Source organism: Sus scrofa, chromosome 5 (assembly GCF_000003025.6).
Source record: "Sus scrofa isolate TJ Tabasco breed Duroc chromosome 5, Sscrofa11.1, whole genome shotgun sequence".
Taxonomy (NCBI): domain Eukaryota; kingdom Metazoa; phylum Chordata; class Mammalia; order Artiodactyla; family Suidae; genus Sus; species Sus scrofa.
The window spans coordinates 79366446-79394298 of NC_010447.5; the positions used below are offsets into that span (position 1 = coordinate 79366446).

Sequence of the window (27853 nt, forward strand, 5' to 3'; positions counted from 1 at the left end):
AAAATTAAGTGGGTCTTGCATTCCAGGAGGCTATAACCAGCTTTTAATTCATGCCACATGATCATCACATGGGTTCTCCTACTGGCCAGAAACCCTTCCTCCTGCCTTGGCATTTCCTGCTGCAGAAGCTAACAAGAACATCTGGTTAGTGCTGCCAGCTCAGTGACTGATTCAAGTAGGGGTCAGTGGCATTCAGATGGGCTGGGTCAGGGTCAGGTTTATTTGAAGGCTTACATGTTTTTTATTTCTTTTTAAGTAAAAGCTTTTCTAACTCGTCTTTGATCACTTTGTTTATATATAGGTAGTTTGGTGGCTAAATAGGGAGGGAGGAAGGGAAAGAGAGAGAGGGAAGAAAGACTTCCCAATGTTTTCATTCAACTTTTTTCCATAAGTTATGTTCCGGGTTGTGTTTAATGTTATTCCTTAAATATTTCACACCCAGACATTTTAAATTAGATTAATAGAGTTTTATAATTTCATTTTTTAAAACAGAGGTACTTAGCAAAATGTTGTTTTTCATCACTATGTTTTAAAAATCAGGTTTATGCTGCTGACAAACAGTAAACGTTCATAAAAGATATTTTAAATCAGGCAACATGACAAGTTTCTGGATTCTGATATAGTGAATACCATTTGGACCTTAGTTTTAGAAAGAGTGTGTGGGGGGGAGACACTAGAGGAAAATTTTATGAGCAGTTTTGCTGATTTTGGATCGTTTGGGGGAAATTTTAAATTTTATTTGGCTTACGCAGTAGAATGCAGCTATAGGTTATAAGCTGTTTTCAGCATTTTACAGCAGTCTCCGGGTAACATCTGGTCTCTGTCAGATGTGCCTTTGGGCCTGGGGGGGATTGAGTACTTACTCCATCCTGGGTCCTTTGAGTGAAGGAAGCTGTACACATTTTTTTCTTGTGTTAATAAAGCAGAGACAGGTTACTTAGAAAGCTCTGCTGTCTTTCAAACTGTTCACTAAATAAGTTTAAAACTTGTAGAGTTCCCACTGTGGCACAGCAGAAACGAATCCAACTAGTCTCCATGAGGATGGCTGGTTAGATCCCTGGCCTCGCCCAGTGGGTCGGGGATACGGCATTGCCATGCGCTGTGGTGTAGTCACAGATGTGGCTTGGAACCCATATTGCTGTGGCTGTGGTGTAGGCCAGCAGCTGTAGCTCCGATCAGCCCCCCTAGCCTGGGAACTTTCATATGCCACAGTTTGGCCTTAAAAAGCAAAGGGAAAAAAAAGAGTTCCATAGTGTTTGAATAGATACATGTGTGTACATATTAAGTTATATCTGCTCAAAATTTGCATTTAAAACATTTGATATACTTGTTTGATTCTGTACATCTGCCTTAATTTTGCGTGTTTCCTAGAAAGGTTAAAATTTTATTTTTGTCTTTTTTTGTCTTTTTTAGGGCCACACCCGTGGCATATGGAGGTTCCCAGGCTAGGGGTCTAATCAGAGCTACTGCTTCTGGCCTACACCACAGCCACAGCAACACCAGATCCAAGCTTCGTCTTCGACCTACACCACAGCTCACGGCAACGCCGCCGGACCCTTAACCCTCTGAATGAGGCCAGGAGTTGAACCTGCAACCTCATGGTTCCTAGTTGATTTGTTTCCGCTGTGCTATGATGGGAACTCCGTAGAAAGGTTAAAATTTTAAAAAAATCTTTTAAAAATGGATTTATTAGGGTCTTACAATGAAATTTATTTAGGTAGTCTTACTTCTTCGCTCAGGTATTATACTGAGGAAACAGGGGCAGGTCAAATGATGTTCCCAGCAGTATTAGTGAAACCTGGCATCTCCTTTTGTTTATTTTATTTTATTTTTAAATTATTTTTATTTTTTCCATTATAGCTGGTTTACAGTGTTCTGTCAGTTTTCTATAATACAGCAAAGGGACCCAGTCACACATAATATATACATTCTTTTTCTCACATTATCCTCCATCATGCTCCATCATAAGTGACTAGATATAGTTCCCAGTGCTATATAGCAGGATCTCATTGCTTGTCCATTCCAAAGGCAATAGTTTGCATCTATTATTCCCAGATTCCCAGTCCATCCCACTCCTCCCCCTCCCCCTTGGCAACCACAAGTCTGTTTTCCAAGTCCTTGAGTTTCTTTTCTGTGGAAAGGTTCATTTGTGCTATACATTAGATTCCAGATATCAGTGATACCATATGGTGTTTCTTTCTCTTTCTGACTTACTTCTCTTAGTATGAGAGTTTCTAGTTCCATCCATGTTGCTGCAAATGGCATTATTTTGTTCTTTTTTATGGCTGAGTATTATTCCATTGTGATTTGTATATGACATCTTCTTAATCCATTCATCTGTTGATGGACATTTAGGTTGTTTCTATGTCTTGGCTATTGTGAATAGTGCTGTAAAGAACATATGGGTGCATATGTCTTTTTCAAGGAAAGTTTTGTCTGGGTATATGCCCAAGAGTGGGATTGGTATATGTGGTAGTTGTATGTGCTACATATGGTAGTTCTATATACAGTTTTCTAAGGTACCTCTATACTGTATGCCATAGCGGTTGTACCAATTTACGTTCCCACCAACAGTGTTAGAGGGTTCTTTTTTCTCCAAATAAGTGTTTGTTATTCGTGGACTTAACTAATTTAGATGGCCATTCTGACTGGGGTGAAGTGGTATCTCATTGTAGTTTTGATTTCTCTAATAAGAGAGGTTGAGCATTTTTTCATGTGCTTGTTGGCCATCTGTATATCTTCTTTGGAAAAATGTCTATTCAGGTCTTTTGCCCATTTTTCCATTGGGTGGTTGGCTTTTTTGCTGTTGAGTTGTATAAGTTGTTTGTGTATTTTAGAGATTAAGCTCTTGTCAGTTGCATCATTTGAAACTGTTTTCTCCCATTCTGTAAGTTGTCTTTTTTGTTTGTTTGTTTGTTTTTTATGGTTTCCTTTAGTGTGCGAAAGCTTGTCAGTTTGATTGGGTCCCATTGGTTTATTTTTGCTTTTATTTCTGTTGCCTTGGGAGACTGACCCGAGAAAACATTTGTAAGGTTGATGTCAGAGAATGTTTTGTCTGTGTTCTCTTCTAGGAGTTTGATGGTGTCTTGTTTTAAAGACCTTTAAGTCTTTGTGCCATTTTGAGTTTATTTTTGTGTATGGTGAGGGTGTGTTCCAGTTTCATTGATTTACATGTGGCTGTTGAAACCTGGCATCTCTTGAACCTGTCTTTCTTCTCCAACAGATAACAAGGCTCCACAGTTTGTTTGCTCTGTTTATTCTTTCTTTCTTTCTTTTTTTTTTTTTTTAAGTACATTTTGGATGGAACCATGGTTAAGGCTCTTTCACATTCCTTCAGCAAACAGGCTTACTCAAACATAGTCTCATGTCTGCAGCTGTTCTTAAACAGACTTTTCGGAATGCAGAACTCTTGATCCTGAAATCTAAAAGCCCACATTGGAGGTGGCAATAGTATCTTTTCAAATTGAGATAAGACAGAAGGAGGGGATAGGAGTAAAAATGCTTTGAAGGGAAGATATGCATAAACTTGGTATTATAAAGAATAAACTGTTTTTCTCTAGAAATGATGATACAGGTAGATATGAAGCTAAATAAGTTAACATTTCTATTGGGAATCATAGTGGCCATCCAGGAACGTGAGCTTGTGATAGGGGAGAGAGAAGGATTTGGGAGGCAGATGGGGTCAGAACTGTATATTTTAATAATAAAAATATTATTAGGCACCTAAATGTACCACACACTAGGCTAGATACTTCCTGTGTATAATCTTACTTAGCTTTCACAGTAAAGGGGAGGTATTATTATAGTTTTATAGATGGAGAAACTGAGAGATGTTATGTAGCTTGCCAATGGTCACACAGCTGATGGGTGGCAGGGCCAGATTTTGAACTCAGGTCTTTGACTCCGAAACCTGCGCTGTCACTCTGAACTGCTGTGTTGTACTCTTCTGACATACTGGCCTCTGAAAAGGCAGCGGAGGCTAAGGAAGTGGGAGCCTTCAAAGGTTTATCTTCTCACTGTAGACACTCCCACTTATCTGCCTAACAGCTTTATAGTGTGTAAAGGTGCGAGCCAGCTCCTTTTTGTATCCTAGAGTAACATCCCTTTTTAAATTGGTTTTTTATCTATAATTGTTTCAATCAGTGCCTTTTAACAGCTCTCAGAAACAGTCAAATTGAGGTTTGTATGACAAGGGCAGAGAAGAACTATGTATGTAACTTAAGGTGTGTAGAAACAGAGGGCCCCTGAGTGGTTTTTGGAAACAACTTCGAAGACTTGGAGTTTTGTACTTGGTTTATTCCAAACGACTTTGACCATTGCCCATTGTCACTGCAGAGTGAGTTTTCAGCTCTTACCTGGCCTGTTGTAGTGCTGTGCTAATCAGTCTCCCTGTTGTAAGGGGATGGTCTTTCCCCTTCATTTATTTCATCCTTTACCCTAGAGCTACCCCCTCCCCCCTCCCTTCCCTCCCTGTCCCCAGATGCATCTGCAGCTCCCTATAAGGACAAGGCAGAGGTAAACTCCTCAGCAAGGCACTCAAAGCTCTTCATGACTGAGTATCAGCCTCTTCCTCTGGCTTTGTCTTTGACTGTTCCAGAATGTGCCAGGCCCTTTGCACATCTTGGTACTTTGCTCTGCTGTTCCTGCTGCCAGGAATCCCCAATGACCCCTTGCCTTGGCAAATGGCCTTTCTGGCTTTTAATACTGAGTTGTCTGATACCTTTCCTTTCTTCCTTTTCTCCCTTCTGACCAAAGCACCCTTCACCCATGTGCCCAAATGCCATGTACTTTTATTGGACAGATCTTCTTGCCTCTCTCTGCACTGTCAGCTCCGAAAGCAGTTCTCTGTCTCCAGCACCTTGCCTTGCCCCATTCAGTGTTTGATAAATAAGTGTTCACTGCAAGTCTGCGTTCCAGACACCTCAACAAGAACGTCAGCATACCTGCATTATTGTTGGTTCTGGATCTGTGCCCCCTTCTCAGGGCTTTAGCCAAGGGTACTGCTATCATCTGTCACCTGGTCTAGGGTCAGTCCTCTATACTGCTGGTTCCTTCCTCTATCCTGTTGTTTTTGCCTCAGCAATATCAGGCAAATCTTCTATCTTCTCCTCTTTCTGGCTCAGGCTCAGACCCTTTTTTCTCTCTCACTTCCCTTCAGGTGGTCTCCTGAACCTCATGTCATTCTTTTTGTTCCTTTAGTGTTTCCTTTCCACCACAGCCACTCATGATTTTTCTTCTGCTCACACCTGGCCTTGTCATTCCCTTGCCCAAGCTCCTCGGGGCTTCCCTGGTACCTCTAGAATAATGTCAGAGTCCTCAGCAGGTATCCCCTCATGGCCTGCCCCAGGCACAGCTCTCCAGCCTCTGTCTTGGCTGCACTCCTTACCCCTTCCTCTGTGCACTGCCCAACCCCCCCTCCTGGGTTCTTGGTCCAGTGTGACTCTGACCCTGGCTTTGGGGGTAGCACTGTGAAGAATGAGAAGCAACCATTTGGCTTTGGGCAACATTTTGTTTGGTGTAGATCAAAAAGCAAAGCCTAATGTTGTGACTTGGACTCCAGTGGAGTTCCTCTGCCCCCGCTCCTGCCCCAGGCCTCTCCATTCCTGCCCAGAGGCTATCGGGTGGTTTCAGGTGACAGTTGCAGTTAGTGGTGCTCTGGGCCACCATAAGATAAACATTCCTTTGCCCAAAGCTCAGATTTCCTTCTGGGTTTGTTAACCACTGGTCTTTCTGCCTTGGCGCCAGCCCTGAGGAGTTCTGTTTTAACATAGGACATTCTGTCAGTAAAGCCATCGTTATCTCCTTTAAAAGGATTCTCATGAGGCAGCCAGTAGCATAGGTCATAACCAGAGGGCTCTTCCAGAGCAAGGAGGAATCTTACTTACGGAACTCCACTTGGAATCTAAATTTTGGGCCACCACTTTTGCTGAACTGGAGCTGGCAAAGTATGGGATTTATGCTGGTATTTATAGGCCCTTTGAGGCCTGCCCACTAAGTACTACTAGATAGAGTTTTAGACTTTGGATCAGAATAGTATAGTCTTAAGAACTTGAACTTTTTTTTTTTTTAAAGATTTTTATTTTTTCCATTATAGTTGGTTTACAGCATTCTGTCAGTTTCTACTGTACAGCAGTGACCCAGTAATACATATATATATATATATATATTCTTTTTCTCACATTATTCTCCATTATGGCTCATCACAAGTGACTAGATATAGTTCCCTCTGCTATACAGTGGAATCTCAGTGCTTATCCACTCCAGATACAGTAGTTTGCATCTATTAACCCCAAACTCCCCGCTCCCCGTCTACCCCCCCCCCAGGCAATCACAAGTCAGTTCTCCAAGTCCAAGCATTTCTTTTCTGTGGAAAGGTTCATTTGTGCCGTATAGTAGATTCCAGATATAAGTGATATGATATGGAATTTGTCTTTCTCTTTCTGACTTCTCTTAGTATGGGAGTTTTTAGTTCCATCCATGTTGCTTGAACTTTAGATTTCAAGTCTGGCAGGTCTGAGTTGAGTTTTTGCCTTGCCAGTTACTAGTTGTACAATTATAAAAATGTGTTGTCCTTCCTGAACCTTTTTCTTCTCGTTTTTAAGATGAGAGTAATAGCCCCTACTTTATAGGTGCTTTGTAGGGATTAAATGTGATAATATATAAAAAATGCTTAGCAGAAATGTCAAGTACCTAGAAAAGACTCAGTAAATGTGAGCAGCTATCTCTACTATTGTTACTCCTAATATTTACTCTTCATACAAGTTCCAGTTTTGCAAGGCTTGTTGCAGGGATAATTAGGCTTCCCTCACAGGGTGTGGAGGACTTAGCTGATGTTGGTAAAATATTTCATAAAACCTTTGTGTACAATAGATTTAGTATGAGTAAGATTAAAGTTGGTCTGGTTCAAAAGACTTTTCATGTCATGTGCTCTGTACAGGAGAGGTTCATTTCTTTTCCAGGCAGGCGACAGGCCATTTTGTAGGTGTATGGTTTGTACTTGGTGGAATCATTCTGGTAAAACAAAATGTTGCCAGCGGAAATCACACACATCTGAAATATATGGCATTTTCAGGAGGTGTTTCTAGGAGAGATGTGATGTGACAGAGTCCATTGGGAAGCAGTCTTATATGCTGTGTGCTGTGCCCCTTCTTCGTGAGCCTTGGTGGAGTTGTGTGTGTGGCATGTGTGCCCTGTTGGCCTGGATGCAGTCAGATGTCTGCAGCTCCCTGGCAGTTTTCTCCACTACCCGTGGGGTACTTGCCAGTACACTCGAAAGAAGAGGAGAATTGAAGTAGCCTGTGACTCTGGATTGTTATGAAAGCATAGAGGGTGGTTATTGAGGTGGTTATCATATCTGTCGACTGGTCCCTGAAGGATACAGATATAGGGAAGTAGTATTTTATTAATTTAATTTAATTTATTTATAAAATAAAATTAGTTTATTTTATTATTTTATTATTTTTTGTTTTTTGGGCCACACTCGCAGCATATGGAAGTTCCCGGGCTAGGGCTTGAATCGGCTACAGCTGCTGGTCTACACCACAGCAACTTGGGATCCGAGCTGCATCTGTGACCTACACCACTACTCATGGCAGCGCCAGATCCTTAACCCACCGAGGGAGGCCAGGGATGGAACGAACGCGCATCCTCATGGATCCTAGTTGGGTTTATTAACCACTGAGCCATGAAGGGAACTCTGGGGAAACAGTATTTTAGATTTAGCTAAAATAAAAGAAAGAAGGGACTATAAAACTATACCTTGAATCTGAAGCATTGTAGCTTAATGGAGGGACTCCTGAGAGACATGTGGCGGAGGACAGGTCTTTTGAGACATTTACCCGCTAAAGTAGTATAAGCGCTTTGTGGCCCTTGTACTGGCCTCATATTTTTGTAAATAAAGTTTTATCAGAACGAAGCCACATTCATTTGTTTATGAATTATTTATGGCTGCTTTTGTATTGTGACAGAGACAAAATGTTTCACAAGCCAAAAATAATTGCTGTCTAGCCTTTTACAAGAAAAGTTGGTCAATTCTAGCCTAAAGTAATGGCCTTCTCATGTCTTTTCACTTGGCAGGAGTTGGGATATTAGAGAGTAATGTTTAAGAGTGTGGATTTTAGATTCAGACAGACCTGGATTCATATCCTAGCCCTGCTGCTAACTAGCTGTGTGACCTTGGACAGGTGGCCTAACATCTCTCTGCCTCCATTTTTCCCTCTGTAAAACTGAGTTAATAATTAGAACCTGCTTTACAGGGCTGTCATAATTAGATGACATAATGCCTAGAATGTACTTAATGTGGCATCTGGCATGAATTAATTGCTTTGTGAGTATTAGCTGCTATTGTTGGGATGATTCTGTGGGTCTACAAATAAGTCTACATGGTGCTTCCCGGGGAGACAGTTGCTAAGGTAACTTGAATAAACCCTTCTTAAACCCACTGCTGCTAACTCAGAGAAGAGGAGTAAGGGATTTTCTGATCTTGCAGAGCAGCAGTTCAGCGAATGGGCTAAGACCCTTGTTCCTGTGCTCGGTGATCTTCAAAACAACACTGCAGAAGTGGGACAGCCGGGTGTTTCCAGGATGATTGCTTCATCCCTGTCCACTGTGTATTTTATTGCCCCCCATTTGAGATGTTTCCTTATAGGATTAGGAAGTGTTTTTTCCCCTCACACCATGATTCCAGGTATTGTTATAAGCTTGAGGTTAGATGAATCTTCTAACCTTGTTCATTCCTTCATTCGTCAGACATTTGTAGTGCCTGCTTTGTGCTAGGAACAGTTGCACACTCCTGGCTGGATCCAGGACATATGCTCTTTGCCTTCCTCTTGGCTACATGACCATCAGCTCTAGTTAGGTTTCAAAATGGTGGCATTCCAGTAGGATGCCAAAGCCAGTAGTTATGTTTGCTTGATTTTATTCTAGGGGAAAAGAGAGAGGGCCACATTTCAAGGTCTGTTGATGGCTGTTCCTTGGAGCAGATGAAGGAAGTCAGGGAACAGAGTGACCAGTTATCTGCCAAGAGGGCTCAAAAAACATAGGATTAGGCTCTGATGGGTCTTGCAAAGGAGAACCATGGGAAACGAAAAGAGCTCTGCAGTGCTCGCACCTTACCTGTAAGGAGTAGCAAACCAGGAGAATTATGAAGGAAGTGGAGGCCAAGAAGAGCAAGGCTGGTCAGTGCCCTCCCCTCAGCTGCTCCAGGTTAGACCTGGTGGCTCCCTTCCTCTCTTAAGAGTACACCCTGAACCTAAAGAGAAGCCTTAACTGAGCTTTAGAAACATAAGACACGTTGTCTAGGCTGGATGCGTTGATGATGGGAGGATAGTGGTAGATGACTGCCGTGTAGCCAGAGATTAGAGGGGTAAGTAAGAGAAGAAAATGGACGGTATTGGCTAGTGAAAAACGGCACGAAGGGGGCCTTCCTAGGTCTTGTTGCTATGCTTCTGTTTTAGCATCCATCATTCCTGACTTAGTGCTATAAATGTGATAGAAGCTGACCGTGTCGTAATGCTGCTTAAATTCTCACTGTACTTGAAAGTCTAAAACGGGGCCACAGAGTCTCACATGCTCGCACTCCGCCTGCCTTGCCAGCCTTGACTCACTTCTATGCTCTGCACCCCTTGCTCCAGCGTCACCTTGATTTATAGCTCTTGAAACAGACATTTACTACATACTCATCCCTCCTTCTGGAAAGCTCATCCCCATGGTCAACCCCTAGTCTTTCTCCAGGGAACTGAGACCATCTAGGTCCTCCTGTCAGATCCTCCTAATGTACCCAGTATTTCCTTTGCAGTTCTCATCATGCTTATAACTATTTGTTGATGTCTGTCTCCCCAGTAAACCCCATGAGGACAGGGACCATGTTTTTGTTGTATGCTTGGTGCATTTTAATTGCTGACTATGTTTGTCTACTGACCAAATGACCAGATGGGACACTAATTTATAAATGGCAGGGAGGAAAAAGTACGCTTTACCCTTTTAATTTGTTTTGATCTTATTTTCCAAATAATTTCTGAACAAAATATTTTACTATTTTACATTATGTACGCATGTTTAGTGATTCTGAGGTGGCATTTTTCGGTAATTCTGTGTGCATTGAACTTGCTTTTCTCTCCCTACAGAATGAAATGTGCCTGGCAACTCAGCAGCTTTCCAAGCAACTGCTGGCATATGAAAAGCAGGTAATGTGTGTATGTGGTGTATCATGCTGCGCTTAGGACTCTCCTAAGTAGAGTTCTCATGAAGGAATTCTCCAGAGGCATCCGTTAATGACATTCCTTCCTTTCTTTTTTGCTATAGTCCATTTCCATTTTTTCTTTTGTCTTGCCTTTCCCACGGATAAATTCTGATTATCTCAAGGTCTTATTGATGTGTTCTGATTAGCCGACAGAAGTATTCAACTGTCCTTGTAGATTCGTATTTTTCAAGGGACTGTAAGTGAATTAACACTAGCAATGCCAGGAGTTCCCATTGTGGCTCAGTGGAAATGAACCTGACTAGAATCCATGATGCAGGTTTGATTCCTGGCCCCACTCAGTGGGTTAAGGATCCAGTGTTGCTGTAAGCTGTGGTGTAGGTCGCAGATGTGGCTCTCAGTCAGGTCCCATGTGTCTGCGGCTGTGGTGTAGGACAGCAGCTGTAATTCCAATTTGACCCCTAGCCTGGGAACTTCCATATGCTTCGCCTAAAAAAACAAACAAAAAACTACAAAAAAACCCCACTTACAATCCGAGGAAATAAACTAAAGGTACCATGATATTTAGAGAGCAGGGTGATGACCAGTGAAGGAATAGCCTGGGAGGGGCGGCTGAGTGTACCACTGGGGAAGTACGAGGGGAGAGCTCTAGTTCTCTGCAGTCAGATGCTCTGACATGATGTGCTTTTGGGAGAAGAGGGGAGGTCAACCTGGAGGCCAGCGTATTGTGGGGTGGTGCTGTAGTGCTGGACTCCCTAGCATTCAGTTAACGCCTGGCACTTTTTTTCTTTGGTCTTAGAATTTTGCTCTTGGCAAAGGCGATGAAGAAGTAATTTCTACACTCCATTATTTTTCCAAAGTGGTGGATGAGGTAAGAATAGCAACACGGCAAATTTTTAAAAAATTTTTTAAATTAATTTATTTTTCCCACTGTACAGCATGGGGACCAAGTTACACATACATGTATACATACTTTCTCCTCCCTTTGTTGTGTTGCGATGTAAGTATCTAGACATAGTCCTCAGTGCTACACAGCGAGGTCTCATTGTAAATCCATTCCAAGAGCAATAGATTGCATCCATTAACCCCAAGCTCCCAATCCCTCCCACCTCCTCCCTCCCCCCTCAGGCAGCCACAAGTCTGTTCTCCAAGTCCATGATTTTCTTTTCTGTGGAAAGGTTCATTTGTGCTGTATATTAGATTCCAGATATAAGTGATATCATATGGTATTTGTCTTTCTCTTTCTGACTTACTGCACTCAGTATGAGAGTCTCTAGTTCCATCCATGTTGCTGCAAATGGCATTATGTCATTCTTTTTTATGGTTGAGTAGTATTCCATTGTGTATATATACCACATCTTCCTAATCCAATCATCTCTCAATGGACATTTAGGTTGTTTCCATGTCTTGGCTATTGTGAGTAGTGCTGCAATGAACATGTGGGTGCATGTGTCTTTTTTTGTTTGTTTTTGCTATTTCTTTGGGCCGCTACAACGGCATATGGAGGTTCCCAGGCTAGGGGTCCAGTCAGAGCTGTAGCCACCGGCCTACGCCAGAGCCACAGCAACTCGGGATCCGAGCCGTGTCTGCAACCTACACCACAGCAACGCCGGATTGTTAACCCACTGAGCAAGGGCAGGGACCGAACCCGCAACCTCATGGTTCCTAGTCAGATTCGTTAACCACTGCGCCACAACGGGAACTCCGCATGTGTCTTTTTTAAGGAGAGTTTTGTCTGAATATATGCCCAGGAGTGGGATTGCTGGATCATATGGTAGTTCTATGTATAGTTCTCTAAGGTACCTCCATACTGTTCTCCATAGTGGTTCCCTTTTCTCCACACCCCCTCCAGCACTTGTTATTTGTGGACTTCTTAAGGATGGCCCTTCTGGCTGGTGCGAGGTGGTATCTCATGGTAGTTTTGATTTGCATTTCTCTAATAATCAGGGACGTTGAGCATTTTTTCATGTGCTTGTTGGCCATCTGTAAATCTTCCTTAGAAAAATGTCTATTCAGGTCTTTTGCCCATTTTTCCATTGGGTGGTTGGCTTTTTTGCTGTTGAGTTGTATAAGTTGCTTGTATATTCTGGAGATTAAGCCCTTGTCCGTTGCATCGTTTGAAACTCTTTTCTTCCATACTCTAAGTTGTCTTTTTGTTTTTCTTTTTGGTTTCTTTTGCTGAGCAAAAGCTTGTCAGTTTGATTAGGTCCCATTGGTTTATTTTAGCTCTTATTTCTGTTGCCTTGGGAGAACTACCTGAGAAAATATTCATAAGGTTGATGTCAGAGAATGTTTTGGCAACATGGCAAAATTTTATTTGATTCTTTTTCGAACATTCTTTCATCTTTATTTTGGCCCACTTTCTATTTTTAGGTATCTACTTAAGTATCCGACAAAGTATCTCATCTGTATCTTCCAAGGCTCATTTCATACAAGAGGTCGTATGCTGATATGTTTGTTTTTGGTTTGAAGGGAAAGGCTTTGGTATACATGAACAGTAGACCAAAAGAAAGACTTCTAAGAATTCAGTTTCCTAAGGAGAGAGAATTAGTTTCTCAGGGCTGCTGTAATAAAATTACAAGTAGGTGGCCTAAAACAATAGAAATTTATTCGCTCACAGTTCTGGAGGCCCGAAGTCAAGTTGTTAGCAAGGCCACTTCCCGCTGGAGTATCCAGGGGGGATCCTTCCTTGCTGCTTCCAGCCTCTGGTGGCTCTGGGTGTTCTTTGGCTTCTGGCAGCGTAACTCCAGCCTCTGCCCCTACCTTCACATGGCCCTCTCTCCCCACCCCCACCCTGTGTTTTTTCTCTTCAGTCTGTATCATCTCTTATAAGGATGCTTGTCAGTGGAATTAGGGCCCACTTGGATAAAACAAGATGATCTTATTTTGAGATCCTTTATTGTATTTTTGTTGTATCTTTTCCCAAATATTCACATGGTATTTGGGATAGACATATCTTTGGGAGGAGTGTGAACCAACCCACTACAGGGAGAGTCATACAACTGTTCTTGTAGCCGTATTGTACAGTACCTTTGGAATATTTATGAAAAGCAGATATTGTTATAGGAAAAGTGCATAAATCCTCATTATAGAAAATATAAGAGCTCAAATGCTGCTGGTATTGGGTAGAACCCTCTGAAGTTAGGTATAGGTATAAACTGTTTCATCTTTCAAGGAGTTTGTAGTACTTAAAATAGAAACTCATCATAAACAATAAGCAAAAAAGACAATGTACAGGTGCCATTGGAAATAAAGCCACTTCACTTCTCAGAGTTTTGTTTTTTTTTCATCTGTAAATGGCAGTAGCAGGATAGCCTACTTAATTGGGCTATTATAAAAGGTTAAATTAAATAATTATATCAGAGCATCGGGCACAGAGCCAGTTCATTAAATTAATCTAATTAGCTGTTAGTAAAAAAAAATATATATATATATGGTACATTTTTTATTGAAGTTATTTAGGAACAGTAGTTAACACGATCTATCCTAATGCATTTTTTGGTATGGTTGTCTTCATGTATTCCCTGCAGAAAAAAGCTGCTATTCTTTGGCTTGACTGAAAGATAAGGGAGAACAGTGATTGCTTGGCTTGTCGCTCCCTTGCCTGGCAGACGGTGGGCCTTGGGCCAGTTTCTAAGCTTATCAGAGCAGCCTCTGCGAGCACAGCCCTGAAGGACCAGATCTGTTGGGAGGAGATCTGTGTGCAGCAGGGGGATTTGGACATGTGACTGTTGTCACTGCTGGAAGAAACTCTGCCAAATGTTTACTCCAAAAAATGACTGCTGGGTGATTTCCCTTTATACACCCAACAGGAATCCCGTACCATCCTTGTAGCATCTGGAAGCCTAGGCCTTTTACTGTGTTCATTACTGACAACCAGCCACACATTTAAAGTTTGGGTGGGTTTTGTGAGCATGAACGAGCCTATATCTGTATCCTGAGAGTATATTGGGAAGAGCATGGATTTTAGATTCCAGCAATCTTGGGTTAAAATCCCAGCTGTGCACTTGTTTGCTTTCTCGATTTATAGATTTACTTGCCTGCCTATAAAAATGAGGATAATAAATAATACACAGCTCACAGAGACAGAGCAGATGGGAGCTAAGTGGTATAAAGCATGTAAAGCTGGCACACAGGAAGTGCAGAGGTGGTAGTGCTGATGGTGATAATCTTTATTTCTCCTAATCCATTTACATAGACAGGATTTAGTAAGGCCTTGAGGTGGGAGAGAAAGAAGCAAGAGCTGTTAGAATTAGCTTGTGAGGAGCGTATGTGAATACAGTTGTCTTGTTCTCAGAAAGGTCTGAAATCTGGCTGAGTGGTTCCGTGGGCCACATTCTCTCTCCAGAGCAATGCCCAGGCCCACAGGCCTCCAGTTGAAGGGTTAGTGGGTTCCCAGCAGGCCTTTCCGGCGTGACCTCAGCCACCTCTGAGAGTAAGAGCGCACAGGCCTAGCCAAGTGCTCACCTGTGCTGCGGGCACCTCCCAGTTTTCTCCTCTCCAGGCTGGTGGAGAACACAGAGTGAGAGTTTACTCAGTGAGCAAACAATAACTGTGGGCCTGGAGACTCCCTCAGCAAACTCAACTGATGCCCCAGTCAGTTAGAACCTTGCATTTAGTTTTTACTACCTCTTAGCCTGTGGCATTTACTGCTTTATGAAGGGTATTTATTTGCTAAGGATATCCACCTGAGCTCCTTAACCAGCTCGGTGAAATCATACAGTGTCAGTAATAGTGAGTATCATTCTCTTCAACAGATTTCTCTTTCTTTCAGCTTAATGTTCTCCATACTGAGCTGGCCAAACAGTTAGCAGACACAATGGTTCTGCCTATTATACAGTTTCGAGAAAAGGATCTCACAGGTAAAGTAACTGAGTTCACTGCCATATGCTTTTGGTATACTAATTCATGTGGTAATAATTTTTCCTGCGGTTATTTCTTTAAGTGTGTGGATCATTTGAGAAATGCCTTCTTTTTTGAGCAGTTCAATTCATCTTTTATTAAAACCTCACTATTTTCTTGGCTCGCCTAAGGAAGTCACAGGCCAATGAGAAAACAGACTTGGAAACAGATAATATGTGATATCATGTAATGAGGGCAGCAGAACAGAGATGCACACAGAAAGGCATTTTGAGGATATGGTGCCAGGGAAGGCTTACTGCAGAAGGTGATCTCTGTGCTGGGTTTTAATCAATATTTACCAAGTAGACAAAGACGTTAAGGTTTATATTACAGGTTAGGAGGCATTTGTAAAGCAGGCTGTTCTTGGGGAGCCATTGAATACTTTGGAATGTAAAGTGGAAGGCTTGAGAGGAAAGGGGCCTTGCTTTATCTGGGCTAGACTCTGGGGCGCAGCTCTGAACCAGGTATCTGGGGTCCCTGCTCTGCTGGAGCTTACATTTAGTGAGTGGGAGTATCTGTGACTAGTTCAGGGAGCCTCGTTGCTCTTTTGGATTAATTGTGGTTCTTCAACTAAAATAAAACTTTAGAATAATTTTATATTGTTAGAAATCAAGGTATAAAAAGTAAATATAAAAAAGAACAAATAGTCTTGAAAAAAAACTTAGTTGATGTTACAGAAGGGGGTGCAGATTTTCTAGTTCTTTAGTATTTACCTATTTTATTGAAAATATTTATTGCCTAGAGAGTAAAGAATTGTATTTTCTAGGACACTGATATAAAAAAATTGCAGGCCAAAAAAGTCTAAACCAGAGTACTGAAAGATCTGTTCAGTATAGTACTTCCTCTGCAAAAATAGAGCATCTTAAAGTTTAAAATTGTGTTTTTAGGCAAAAAAGATGTAGTAAATGGAAGGCCACATCTTAAAGATGAGGCTTTTTCTCCCCCCTCACTTTGAGTCCTTTGTGATCGTGTCACCTGAGGTCTGTGTGGAAAATAGTAGAATTGGCATAAACTCTACCCAAAGGCAGTTTGACAACACTAACACTTGAGAAGTAAAAAATGATATGTCAGTTAGCTTGCATAAAGAGAAATGTTGATTGAGCAGGATTTTTAGTGTTTTTCAGTGTTGCTCTTCTATAATTGTGTGTAAATCCCAAACCTAAATGGAGTCCTGTGCTCATTATCTAGTAGTAACTGAAAAGCCTCATTAAGTGCCTTTTTAAAAACAGATTTTCTCTAAATGAAAACACTAGAAATGTGTGGGGAGGATATAATTTTAAAAACAACTCCAAGCCTTTTAGAAGGAAAATAATTACCCTCGAAGGATTTTATTGTCAGATTTATATCTTTCAGGTTTGTTTATGGGAGCAGGAGTGAGGGTGCCCTGTAGAGTTAATGCCATGGCCATCGTTAGTCCAGAAAGGCTCAACTCATGGATTAGTGGTAGTAGTAATAGTATTTATGCAGGATGATTTTTTTTTTTTTTTTTTTGGAGAATAAAGTGTGTGGTGGTAGTAAAAAAAAAAAGAAGCCTTTTAGTATCTATGAAAAAAAAGTTAATCACGCCATCCTTTTCTGATGACACCAAGACAGATTTGAAGTGTTGGCTCAGGTCATACCTGAATCAGCATCAGAACCAACTTAGAGTCCGGCATCCTCTCTGTTTAGTAGTGTTTTATTTTACATTTTGTTGCCTTTTTCATCTACCTACCAATATAAGTAAGTACATTGTCTAAATGAAGATAATATAAGAGTTATTAAGGAATCTATTTAAAATTGATGAGGAAGATACTCTAAAACTCCTCCAACAGGAGTAAAAGATGAGTAAAAAAGAAAAATTCAAGCATAGAAAGGCAGAAAGCAGCCCCGTATCAGAAGGAATAAGGATAATGTGAAGAGAAATATAAAAGCTGGATGCAATTCTGAGACAAATTGAAAACAACATAGAAAATGTGAAAATGCTTTGCTCTGTTTGACAAAGTAAAAATGGATTGTTTTAGAATTGCAGAAAGTGTCACTTTCTTTTAAGTATCTTTATGTTTTTAAGTTTTTAGCCTTGGACAGTCATTACTCTCATTGACTTTTCATTTTTTGATCTTAGACTATGTTAAGCCATCTTTGTGCATGATGGGTGTGACACCCACATGAGGTAATAGTTGTTGGTGTTGGCTTGTTGCAAGTACAGCATACTAGATTGCTTCAGATTTTTTTTTCATTAAAATAAGCACCCCCAGCCAACAGGATCTTCCCCCTTCCATGCACACAACCTTTATTTTCTTGGGAAGGCACAGAGCTCTGGGTTGGCATTTATTTTCCTTTACTCTAAGGTGTTTCTTTTCTCTTCTTCAGAAGTAAGCACTTTAAAGGATCTTTTTGGACTTGCCAGCAATGGTAAGCATCTTCTCTGTTCTTGGTGTATGGTTTAGTATGTCTGTGGGCAGAGATGCTGAATGAATACTCTTGCCTTCAACCTATCTGGATGCAAAAATGTCTCTTTATTTTTAGAGCATGACCTCTCAATGGCAAAATATAGCAGGCTTTCTAAAAAAAAGGAGAATGAAAAGGTAAGGATACCTACCTTCCATGTTATTTTTCACTTCATTTACTTAAGCTTCTTATGTGTTTTTCTGTTGTGAATTCATGGCATTAAGGGTATCTGGATGAATTTTTTTTTCTTTTTCTCTCCCACACATGGATATTTTAATGTTTATTCCAAATCTCAAAAGTAGACCTTCACGTCTTTCTTGTAGCTTTTCAAACTGCTTTATTAAAAAAGATCAACTTGGAACCATTGTAAAATGATAATCACACAATGATTTTAACTTAAGCTTGATGCTTCATATGGTTATCTGATTCGTATATACTTGGGCACTTGAATGCCTTTGCCCTGGTGTTACAACTCTGACCCTTTAATTCATGCTTTCTAGCTTTAGCTGCTGTCTATAATATTAAATATTTTCAGGCATGTAACTTTCACTTCTTTTCCATGATTTCCTTGGAATATAATCTTCTGCATGAACCAGGATGTTTATTTGTAGCTTTGAATGCATGCTGCCGTATTGTTTTCCCAGAGCATTGTAGCACTTTGTAGTGCTACCAGCAGAAAGCATTGTCTTCAGCCCAGTGCAGCATCACAAACACTGAGACACCATTAATTTGATATTTTTAATTTAGGTTTTTAAAAACTTGAGGTAGAACCTTATCTGGTTGTTATTATATTTGTCACAAAAATGGTTCTAATGAATAAACAAACATATTTTGAAGTTGCATGCTCTTAGAGAATTGCCACATACTTTGGACAGCTTGCCGTTTTCCCTTCCCCCTTAACCAGGTAAAGACTGAAGTCGTAAAAGAGGTGGCAGCTGCGCGGCGGAAACAGCACCTTTCATCCCTGCAGTACTACTGTGCCCTCAATGCGCTGCAGTACAGAAAGCGCGTGGCCATGATGGAGCCCCTGCTAGGCTTCGCTCACGGACAGGTAAGGTGGTCCTTTCCCCTGAGGCATCAGATCTAAGCCAGCTGTGGAGGACAGCATGGCATTTGCCAACTGAACAAGCATCACCAGAGAAGGAAATTCAGGTGCACAAGCTCCCTGGAAACGTCTGAGATTCAGCCCTCGGAGAGCTTCCAGAGGGGCTGGATCACTGTTAGCTGGACTTGTTAGGTTGTACGTGCAGGAAATGATGGCCTTGATCCCAAGACTCCTGTGGGGAGGAGCTGGTGTGGCCCTTTGTATCTGATTCAGATGAAGGCCAGGCCTGGTCCAGGTTTGTGGCAAGCACCTGGCTCCCAGGTTGGTGGAGCTAGGCTTGCAACCTAGGACTGCACGCCTTCCTCTGCTGTTCTGTGCTCAGCCGGGCTCTTCTCAAAGATGTTTCCAGGGTTATTGCTGGCATCGTGGAACCTGGGGTGTGGGGAGATGTTGCCACTGCCCGATAAAGTCTCTGTAGAATATTTCTCTGACTTCCTCCTCCCATTTCTTGTACTACTGAGCATTTGTCTGCTGGGAGTCTCCAGTTTTGGGATAGGGCCTTGACTGTGTGGCATCAGTCCTCACTGTCCATCCCTGTCCCACTTAGGTTGACTCCAAAACCTCACTTGGGCATGTGAGAAATGCACCTGGAAATCTTCTCTCATCTGACAGTCTAGGAACGGAAAGGGATGTGAGGAAGCAGAATGCTGAAAAGAAAAAATTCAGCAATTAAAAAAAAAAAAACACCACACACACACACACACACACACACACACACACACACACACACGCGCGCGAGAATGTTACTTTTAAAGTACTTTAAAAATATATATATATTCTGGAGTTCCCATCATAGCTCAGAAATAAGGAAGCTGACCAGTATGAAGAATCCGGTTCAATCCCTGGCCTTGCTTTTTAGGTTAAGATTCCAGTGTTGCTGTGAGCTGAGGTGTAGGTCACAGATGTGCCTTGGATCCCATGTTTCTGTGGCTGTGGTGTCAGCTGGTAGCTGTGGCTCTGGTTCGACTCTTAGCCTGGGAACTTCCGTATGCTACAGATGAGGCCCTTAAAAAAAAAAAAAAGACAAAAAATACGTATGTACTCCTAAAAAATACAACATCAGTTTCATTTCAGGAAAAGGAGAGTAAAAGAGGGCCTTTAAACTTCTAAGCTCAACTGTCTGTCTTCTTAATATAGTTGTTACATTGTTGCAAGGTGGGGGACACAAGAGTCAGCTTAGGTATTCAGAGGCAGTATTTAAATAGAGCAATATAGGAGTTCCCTAGTGGTTCAGCAGTATTGAACCTGACTAGTATCCATGAGGACACAGGTTGGATCCCTGGCCTTGCTCAGTGGGTTAAGGATCTGGCATTGCTGTGAGCCGTGTTGTAGGTTGTGGACTTGGCTTGGATCCCACGTGGCTGTGGCTGTGGCTGTGGCATAGGCCAGCAGCTACAGCTCCAGTTTGACCCCAGCCTGGGAACTTCCATATGCCGTGGGTGTGGCCCAAATAAATAAATAAATAAAGCAGTATAATCTTTCTGTAAAGTAAAGCTGGATTAAACCAAAAACTAGCACTGTTCAGCTGTGGGCTCCAGTCCTCAGCAAATCCTTGGGAGCACCCAGCTTCCTCATCATGGGTGCTTGTGTCCACACATGTGCACTCACTTGTTCTTTGTCACCCTCCCCCTCCTGTTAAGGGTTAGGGTTTGTTAGGGGACTCGAACTTTCCAGGAGTCACAGGAAGTAAAAAATTCTTTCTGTTCATTTCCAGAAAGTCAGCAACTGCAGTTTCATTTTCAAGCTGTAAGTCTTCAGGTCGCCTAGGGCCCCTCTCCCCTGGGGCAGAGAGCACATCCATCATGGAACATCGGGGGGGGGGGGGGCAGGAGGGGCCCTGTTCCTTGTGTCCAGCACCTATGCAGGGACACAGCCTGTTGTGTCTTTCACATACACAGTCCCCCTTCAGGTTGATGTTAGGGTTGGAAAATCTTTTTTTTTTTTTTTTTTTTTACAGCTGTTCCTGTGATGAATGGAAGTTCCAGAGCCAGGGATTGACTCAGAGCCACAGTTGCAGCAACACCAGCTTCTTCGGAATCCGCTGCATCAGGCCGGGGATTGAACCCACACATCCACAGTGACCCAAGCTGCTGCAGACAGATTCTTAATCCACTGTGCCACAGCAGGGACTCCCAGAAGAGCCTTTTAAGGGTCTTCAGCCCAGTTTTCCTTCTGTAGTATCATAGCCAAGTCATCCATCCCCCTCAGCAAGCAGGGGCAGTCATTGGTAGCCTTCACTTCAAGGAAAGCTGCCTGCTGCTTGTCTGCTCGCTGGTGCTGTACATGTCCGTATTCACACACCAGTTTAGTTCCTGGAGAGAGAGAGGTGAATAAGACCTAATCCTTGCTCTCAGCAAACTTACTGTCTAGGATTCAAACTTACTGTCTAGGCTGATGATGATAATATCAAAATAATTATCAGTGGTAAATATCAACGAGGTGGAATGTACCAAGCATTTATATTTACAGCCTATCAGCAAGTTAGTAGGCCTCACCGTCCTCACTGTCCAGTTGCACCAGGGGCTTTGAGAGTAGCTCTCGACCAGTGAGGTGGGGCTCGGCAGAGGCAGCAAGTGCTGGGGGCGAGGAGGGGCCGGCCAGTGTCTGCTGCCCCGTGCTCTCTCTCTCACATTTAATGAATTCATCATTCACCTTTCCTAGATATTTTGAGAATATTGTAATTATATCTTTCAGATTAACTTTTTTAAGAAGGGAGCTGAGATGTTTTCTCAAAGCATGGACAGCTTCTTAACCTCTGTTGCAGATATGGTTCAAAGGTAAGACTACACTTTGGTTTAAATCTCATGTGCCTTTTGCTGTTTCCGATGAATCAGTCTCTCTGGGAGGTGGGGGGAGGATTCTGACTCCAGAGTGTCCCACAGATACCTCCCCCCAATGCTACTTGAGCCCTCAGAAACAGCCCCTTCTTAGCTGCTGATGTTTGTGAATAGCGTGGTTGAAAAGTAAATGATTTCAGCAGTTCTTGAATCATGTGGAGGGAGCAGAGCCCAGAGTCTTATCTATTACATTAAAAGACTAAATAAAGGATTAAAATGTTTATGGGGTACTTTCCTATTAAGTCCAAGTTCCTATTCTTAGAATCTTCTTTTGTTAGTGTTCAAGTTTCACATATTATAAGCCTATGAGTTCATTTTAGACTTGTGGATTTAGAGGAGCTGCTTACTTTTTTCTTTGAGAGCTAATGGGGTTAGCAGCCAGAAGTGCTTCAGCTTTTCAGGAAACTTAACATCACATGAATTTATAATAGATATGTAAGGCATTAAACCTTTTTTGAATTAATTTAATAAATTTCAGTCCAGCCTTGCAAATGTCTGTTTTTTATTTTTATTGTATTTTTTTATTTTTTGCTTTTTAGGGCCACACCCGCAACATATGGAGGTTCACAGGCTGTGGATCGAATCAGAGCCACAGCTGGCGGCATATGCCACAGCCATAGCAACTCGGGATACGAGCTGCATCTGCATCCTATACTACAGCTCATGGCAACACTGGATCCTTAACCCATTGAGTAAGGCCAGGGATCAAACCTGAAACATCATGGTTCCTAGTTGGATTTGTTTCTGCTGCGCCACAACAGGAACTCTGCAAATGTCTATTTTTTTAAAATACATCATCAGGGAGTTCTTGTCGTGGTGCAGTGGAAACAAATCTGACTAGGAACTGTGAGGTTTCGGGTTCAATCCCTGGCCTTGCCCAGTGGTTAAGGATCCAGTGTTGCCGTGAGCGGTGGTGTAGGTGGCTGACATGGCTTGGGTCCTGCATTGTTGTGGCTGTGGTGTAGGCCAGTGGCTACAGATCCGATTCAATCCCTAGCCTGGGAACCTCCAAATACCATAAATAAATAAATAAGTAAAAATACATCATCAGACTGTCCTTGCCACACTTAATTGAGACTGTGGCTGCTCTGTCTCTCCTTGCTTCCTGTCATGGGCATACCCAGTAGTGGGCTTGTGGGAGGCACCCAGGCACCGCCAGTGCCAGGCTTATTTCATTCACACTACAGATTTGTGGTTCCTTGAGCACTTCTTGTAATTTCTGGGGTATAGAAACTCTGTGTGTGTGTGTGTGTGTGTGTGTGTGTGTGTGTGAGAGAAAGTGTGTGTGTGCATGTGTAAGTATAGTTGACAAGTGAATATACAAAGTGGAAATATACAAGTGAATATAAAAAGTGGAAAGTATAGGATTTTGTGTGGAAAAATGAAAAGTTGTTCATTTTCTTGATGTTGCATTTCATAATACCTTAAGAAGACTAAGGCAGAAGTCTCCCTAAAATGCTGAAAATAAAGAATGAACCCAAAGAAAAACCAGTGCCGAGCATTCACACAGACACGAGGGGAGAGTTGTAGTTTAGGAAAGCATATAATCCTTGCTGAAAGTCTCTGAGTTGGTTTTTTTCCTGACTGGTGGATGCAGGTTCAGTTTGAAATTATGCTAGAAAGCAATTTGAAATCTGAGTTCGGTCTCCAGCCTTTAATTTGACTCTCAGCCCCTGGGAATGTTAGGAGAAAGTGAAAGAAGGGAGCCTATTAAATTGTCACATCAAAACCTTCTGTCTTTTCTCTCTCACTGTCTCTTTCTCATCTTACTTTAACTCTCAGAATTCCATGGTTTTCTATGTTTCTGAGAGAACTAGCTGTGCTCCAGATTTTTCCATGTACTAATTTTTTTTTTTTTTAATGGATGGTTAGGCACTTGTGCCCATTTCTGAGAAGCTTCAGTGTGTACTCTTTTTGCAGATTCTCTTTCCTTATCAGTGTTTCTGTGAATCATCACTAGGCCACCAAAGCGGGGCACCAGCTGTTCTGACAGCCCCGCGCCTGGCTGTGAAAGCCCTGGCTACACAGCCCTCTCCCAAGGGCTGGGTCTAGTTTTGTGAGACCTGTCCCTGCTGCTTGACAAGGTGAATTTTGTTATAAGGGCAGCAGGCAGGGTTCCCAGCTGAACCTGTAAGCACTTGAGCCTCCTTGTTCAAAGAGGTAAAGCATTCATTTTAAGAATTTTAATTTCCTATCGTTTACATTTTATTTTGGCTAGTAGATAAATACTGCTGTTCCTCTGCTACCCGGAGGTGGTTCTGCTGCTATATTGCCCATCAGCAGTCAGTCCCCCAAAAGGCCAAGGAACAGTGTCTAGTGGTGGCTCTGGGGGTCTGAAGCCTGGTCAGGGTATAAGAGGACTCGAACCCAGCATGAACCCAGATGGGTGGCATTTCAGTCACTCACAGTGCCAGGGCCTTTTCTTCCTTACTTCACAATGATACACTGCAACCTTTTTTTTTTTTTTTTTTTTTTTTTGGCTCCTACACACACACACACACACACACACACACACTTTTTCTAATTAAATGAAACATGATTTTAAAAAAAAAAAGTCAATGGAAACAATTGAATACAGTTTCCTACCCTGTTCCTTGAGTTCCTGGGAGCCTTGGATTGGCTCAGTTCCAAGCCTGATTCTGTATGGGTGGGGGAGGGGGGCAGTTACTAAAAACTCCCTGGAGGTGTGTGCATGTCACGTTGGTTCACCTGAGGGCTTTTCCCAGGGAGGCAGTCCTTACCTTTCATCACATCTTCAAAGAGGCTTCTCTCAAAAGCTGAGGAAACTAAGCAGTTCTTTATTCTGTTGACTCCCTGCTTCGACTTCCTGTACTGCTTAGCTTTTTTTCTCATTCCATTCTTTCAGCCTTGGCAATGACAGGCAGGTTAAACTAATGAAGTTTGTTGGTGGAGGCCCCAGTCATTCCACCCAAATGTCAAAATAGCCAAGATTAACTTAGGCTGACTGCATTGGGGCTGCATTAAACAAGATACCAGCAGTTACCAGCAGTTCATTGTGAAGCTCCAAGAGGAGACTCTGGATGTCCAAGCCCAGTCCCTCTCCCCTATACAACCCTTGTGAAAGAAAATGCTGAGAGCCCACTCTGTAAAACCCTGGACTCGCTGGCCCCAGCATTCCTTCTGATTTCATCATTGTAATTCAGTCCTGTCTACCACAGTGGAGAAGGGCAACAACACCTCTAGAGTCTGATTTCTTAGCCAGATGGGCCGTGTTGGCAGATTGTATTTAAGATTTTATAACCTGGGCTGGGTCGCTGTGGAGGCCTCACATTATGGGGAGAAAGAGCAGCTGCTTATTTCAAGAGAAAGCTTCCAGGTTTTCCACACCTGAGGACACAAGGATTGAAAGCCGGACTGTGGACAGACCTTGGTTGGCCAGCTCATGCCATCTTGGGGCAGTTGTGCGGCCCTCATAAAAAGAAAAGCACTTCCTGTGGCTTTGTTGCACCTTGGTACCACCTCCTGGTCACTTGCCTGTCTCCAGTGGCTGACTCCACCACCACTCCTGCCTCAACTGGGGGTGGCAGTGGGGGCCGTGAATGACTGCTATTCCTTCTTGCCTTTTGGGCACTTTCGCAGGCTGCCAGCACATGTGGCTCCTGAGCATGGGCTCATCTTCTAAAATTTGCATCAACAGTTATGAGCCTGATATCACTTTTGTCAGCAGAGGAATTGTTTAGCTGGGTTCAGGCATCATCTGTTGTTATTTGTTATGCTCTGTTTGAAAACAGCAGTCACAGAAACATTTGGTAACACAGACTAGAGTCCCCATCATCTCCAGCTTTTGGGGCCTTGGTTGAAGTTGGGGCACTGTGGCTCCTGGTGTAAGGCAGGAAGTTGTTGGGGGGCCCAACCATCTGGGTTGACTGATGACAAGTGACTGACCTGACACCTTCTGTCCCAAGCATCCAGGTGGAACTTGAAGCGGAAGCAGAGAAGATGCGGGTGTCCCAGCAAGAATTACTTTCTCTTGATGACTCCGTTTACACTCCAGACTTCGATGTGGCTACTCCCCAGATCAACAGGAACCTCATCCAGAAGGCTGGTTACCTTAATCTTAGAAAGTGAGATTGCATTGCCTGGCCCTTTTCCTAAAATCTGTGTCCCGTAGGAGTAGCTCAAGAGTATCTGTAAGTGCCCCATCAGAGGGTGGTGGTGGGTGAGGTTGAGGAAGGGCGCCCCCCACTGCACCCCCCTGCCTGGGACACAGCAAGTCTCTCGGTTCAGATCCCAAACTGCACTGCGAGATGGGGCTTGAAATAGTCATGTAAGAACCCAGTGTGTGGGCTCCAAGCCACCACAGGCCACCCCTCCCTGGTCGCCATGGCCATTTGTCGATAGACTGCTCTTAACTGTCATTGTCCTAGACATTGAGACCCCTCCCCAGACCCCTGACAGGTGAGAGCGGTGCTAGTGAGCCAGCACTGAGGCTAGAGTTTGCAGGCTAGGAAGCTTTCAGGGTTGTCTAGCTGTATATAAACTGAATCACACATTTAACTGTCAGGTCTTTCAGTGTCCGTTATGAGTTAAAAAGATGATCAGATTTAACTGCCTCAGAGCAGAGCAGGGGTGTTGTCAGGTGCAGTGTGGGCTCCAACTTTGGTATCAGTTAGATACCCTGGCTCCGTTGGGCCCCCCATCACTTCATCTGTAAAGTAGAGCTGAAAATTGCACCCACTTCCTAAAGTTTTTGAAAAGATGAATTGTAATTCCTAACAGGTGGTAAGCACCCACTTTGGAGAAATTATAATTGAGGCGGGAAACTTAGGGCCTTATGTGGAGTTGCTCCTCAGAAAGTACTGAATTAAGTAAATATATTTGCTCTCCCCCAATGGGAGCTCAGTGAAGAGGAATTGCCAGCTGTTTTCTTACGAGGGCGGAGCTCTTCAAAGGTCTGTAAAGCTTGTTGAGATCACAAGCCAGATGTCTCCTTTAGTTCTGTACAGATAGAAAACTCCACAAGGTTCTGGAGTTATTTGCCAGGAATTGGATTTTTCTATTGTAAGCAGCCCACATCTAGCTGGAGCAAAACCCAATCTGGGAGGAAGTCCTCGGGATTCTGGGGTGTGTGCCGTGGGCTGAGGTGACGCTGGTGACTCTAGCGACATTTAGAGCAGTCCAGCTCTGCATCTTAGAGCAGTGGTCTCCCAGGTGTTCAGTTCCTGATGGTGATGGACGAATCCTGTTTCCAGATACGGGGTTTAGAAGCCAGGGTCTGGCTGTGCTGAGGGGAGGCGCAGCCTGCCTGTCCTGGAGTTGGCCCTGGGACTGGCTGCTCCCAGGGAAGAGCCCATCACCGCCCAGCTCATTCAAGCTAAACTGTACCTCTTCTGCTACTCTTTACTCCCGTTCTTTCTGGAGAAAGAATTAGATTTGCTTAATGTAAAGAAACATTATTTCTAAAGTGCTCCCAATACCCATAAAGAGGCAGTGAGACTCTGAGGTGCTGCTCGTGCTTCCTAGTACTAACAGGCTCTTCACAACACACCTCTGACAGCAAGACCGGCCTGGTCACCACCACCTGGGAGAGGCTCTACTTCTTCACCCAAGGCGGCAACCTCATGTGCCAGCCCAGGGGCGCCGTGGCTGGAGGTCTGATCCAGGACCTGGACAACTGCTCAGTGATGGCGGTGGACTGCGAGGACCGGCGATACTGCTTCCAGATCACCACTCCCAATGGAAAAGCGTAGGCCACACGGGTTTTATGTGGGAGGAAACAGGTGCAGTGACTCTGTTTCTGCCAGGGGACTTCTGGGTCACTCCTCTGTGCCTGCCCTCCATGGGAGAGGCCCTGCCCTGGGTGTGTTGACCTTCCCAGAGGGTGGGGTTTTGTTTTTGTTTTTGTTTTTGGTCATTTTGCCTTTTCTTGAGCCTCTCCCTCAGCATATGGAGGTTCCCAGGCTAGGGATCTAATACACCACAGCCACAGCAACGCGGGATCCGAGCCGCATCTGTTACCCACACCACAGCTCACGGCAACACGGGATCCTTAACCCACTGAGCAAGGCCAGGGTGTGTAAGATAGTGATCGAAGAGCTGTTTGTCAGCAGAGACTTAGAGGGTGTGGCTGCTTCTGGCTGTTCCTAGCTGAGCCTTTGTGTCTGCATCATCGGGGTGGGGCAGGGCTGTGGGAGGCAGAAGCAGGGATGAGGAGGAGCCCACTTCTCCAGCTGACACAGGAGCTGTGAACAGGGCATTCCACTGCAGCCGTGTCATTCCCCATCCCGGTGGGCTCGCCTCTCAGAGCGGTGGGTTCAGACTGCTCCAAGGAGTTCAGAGCCCTGTGAGGTTCTCCAGGCTTCACCTGTCTGGGGGAGAAGGGTGGCCCTGTCCTCAGCCAGAGCTACTCTGCTTGCACTTGCT

The 27853-nt window shown here is 43.3% G+C and overlaps 1 protein-coding gene across 2 annotated transcripts in view; it reads left to right on the forward strand.

Annotated features, from left to right (window-relative positions):
• APPL2 (adaptor protein, phosphotyrosine interacting with PH domain and leucine zipper 2) overlaps positions 1-27853 on the forward strand; it is a 56190-nt gene that overhangs the window by 10400 nt on the left and 17937 nt on the right. For both annotated transcript variants that reach the window (XM_013997990.2, NM_001135961.1), the window contains exons 3-11: positions 10125-10184; positions 10998-11069; positions 14973-15060; positions 17450-17491; positions 17606-17664; positions 18432-18578; positions 21327-21409; positions 25396-25554; positions 26988-27176. In XM_013997990.2, coding sequence (XP_013853444.1) covers positions 10125-10184; positions 10998-11069; positions 14973-15060; positions 17450-17491; positions 17606-17664; positions 18432-18578; positions 21327-21409; positions 25396-25554; positions 26988-27176 — 899 coding nt within the window. The remainder of the gene's footprint in view (positions 1-10124; positions 10185-10997; positions 11070-14972; positions 15061-17449; positions 17492-17605; positions 17665-18431; positions 18579-21326; positions 21410-25395; positions 25555-26987; positions 27177-27853) is intronic.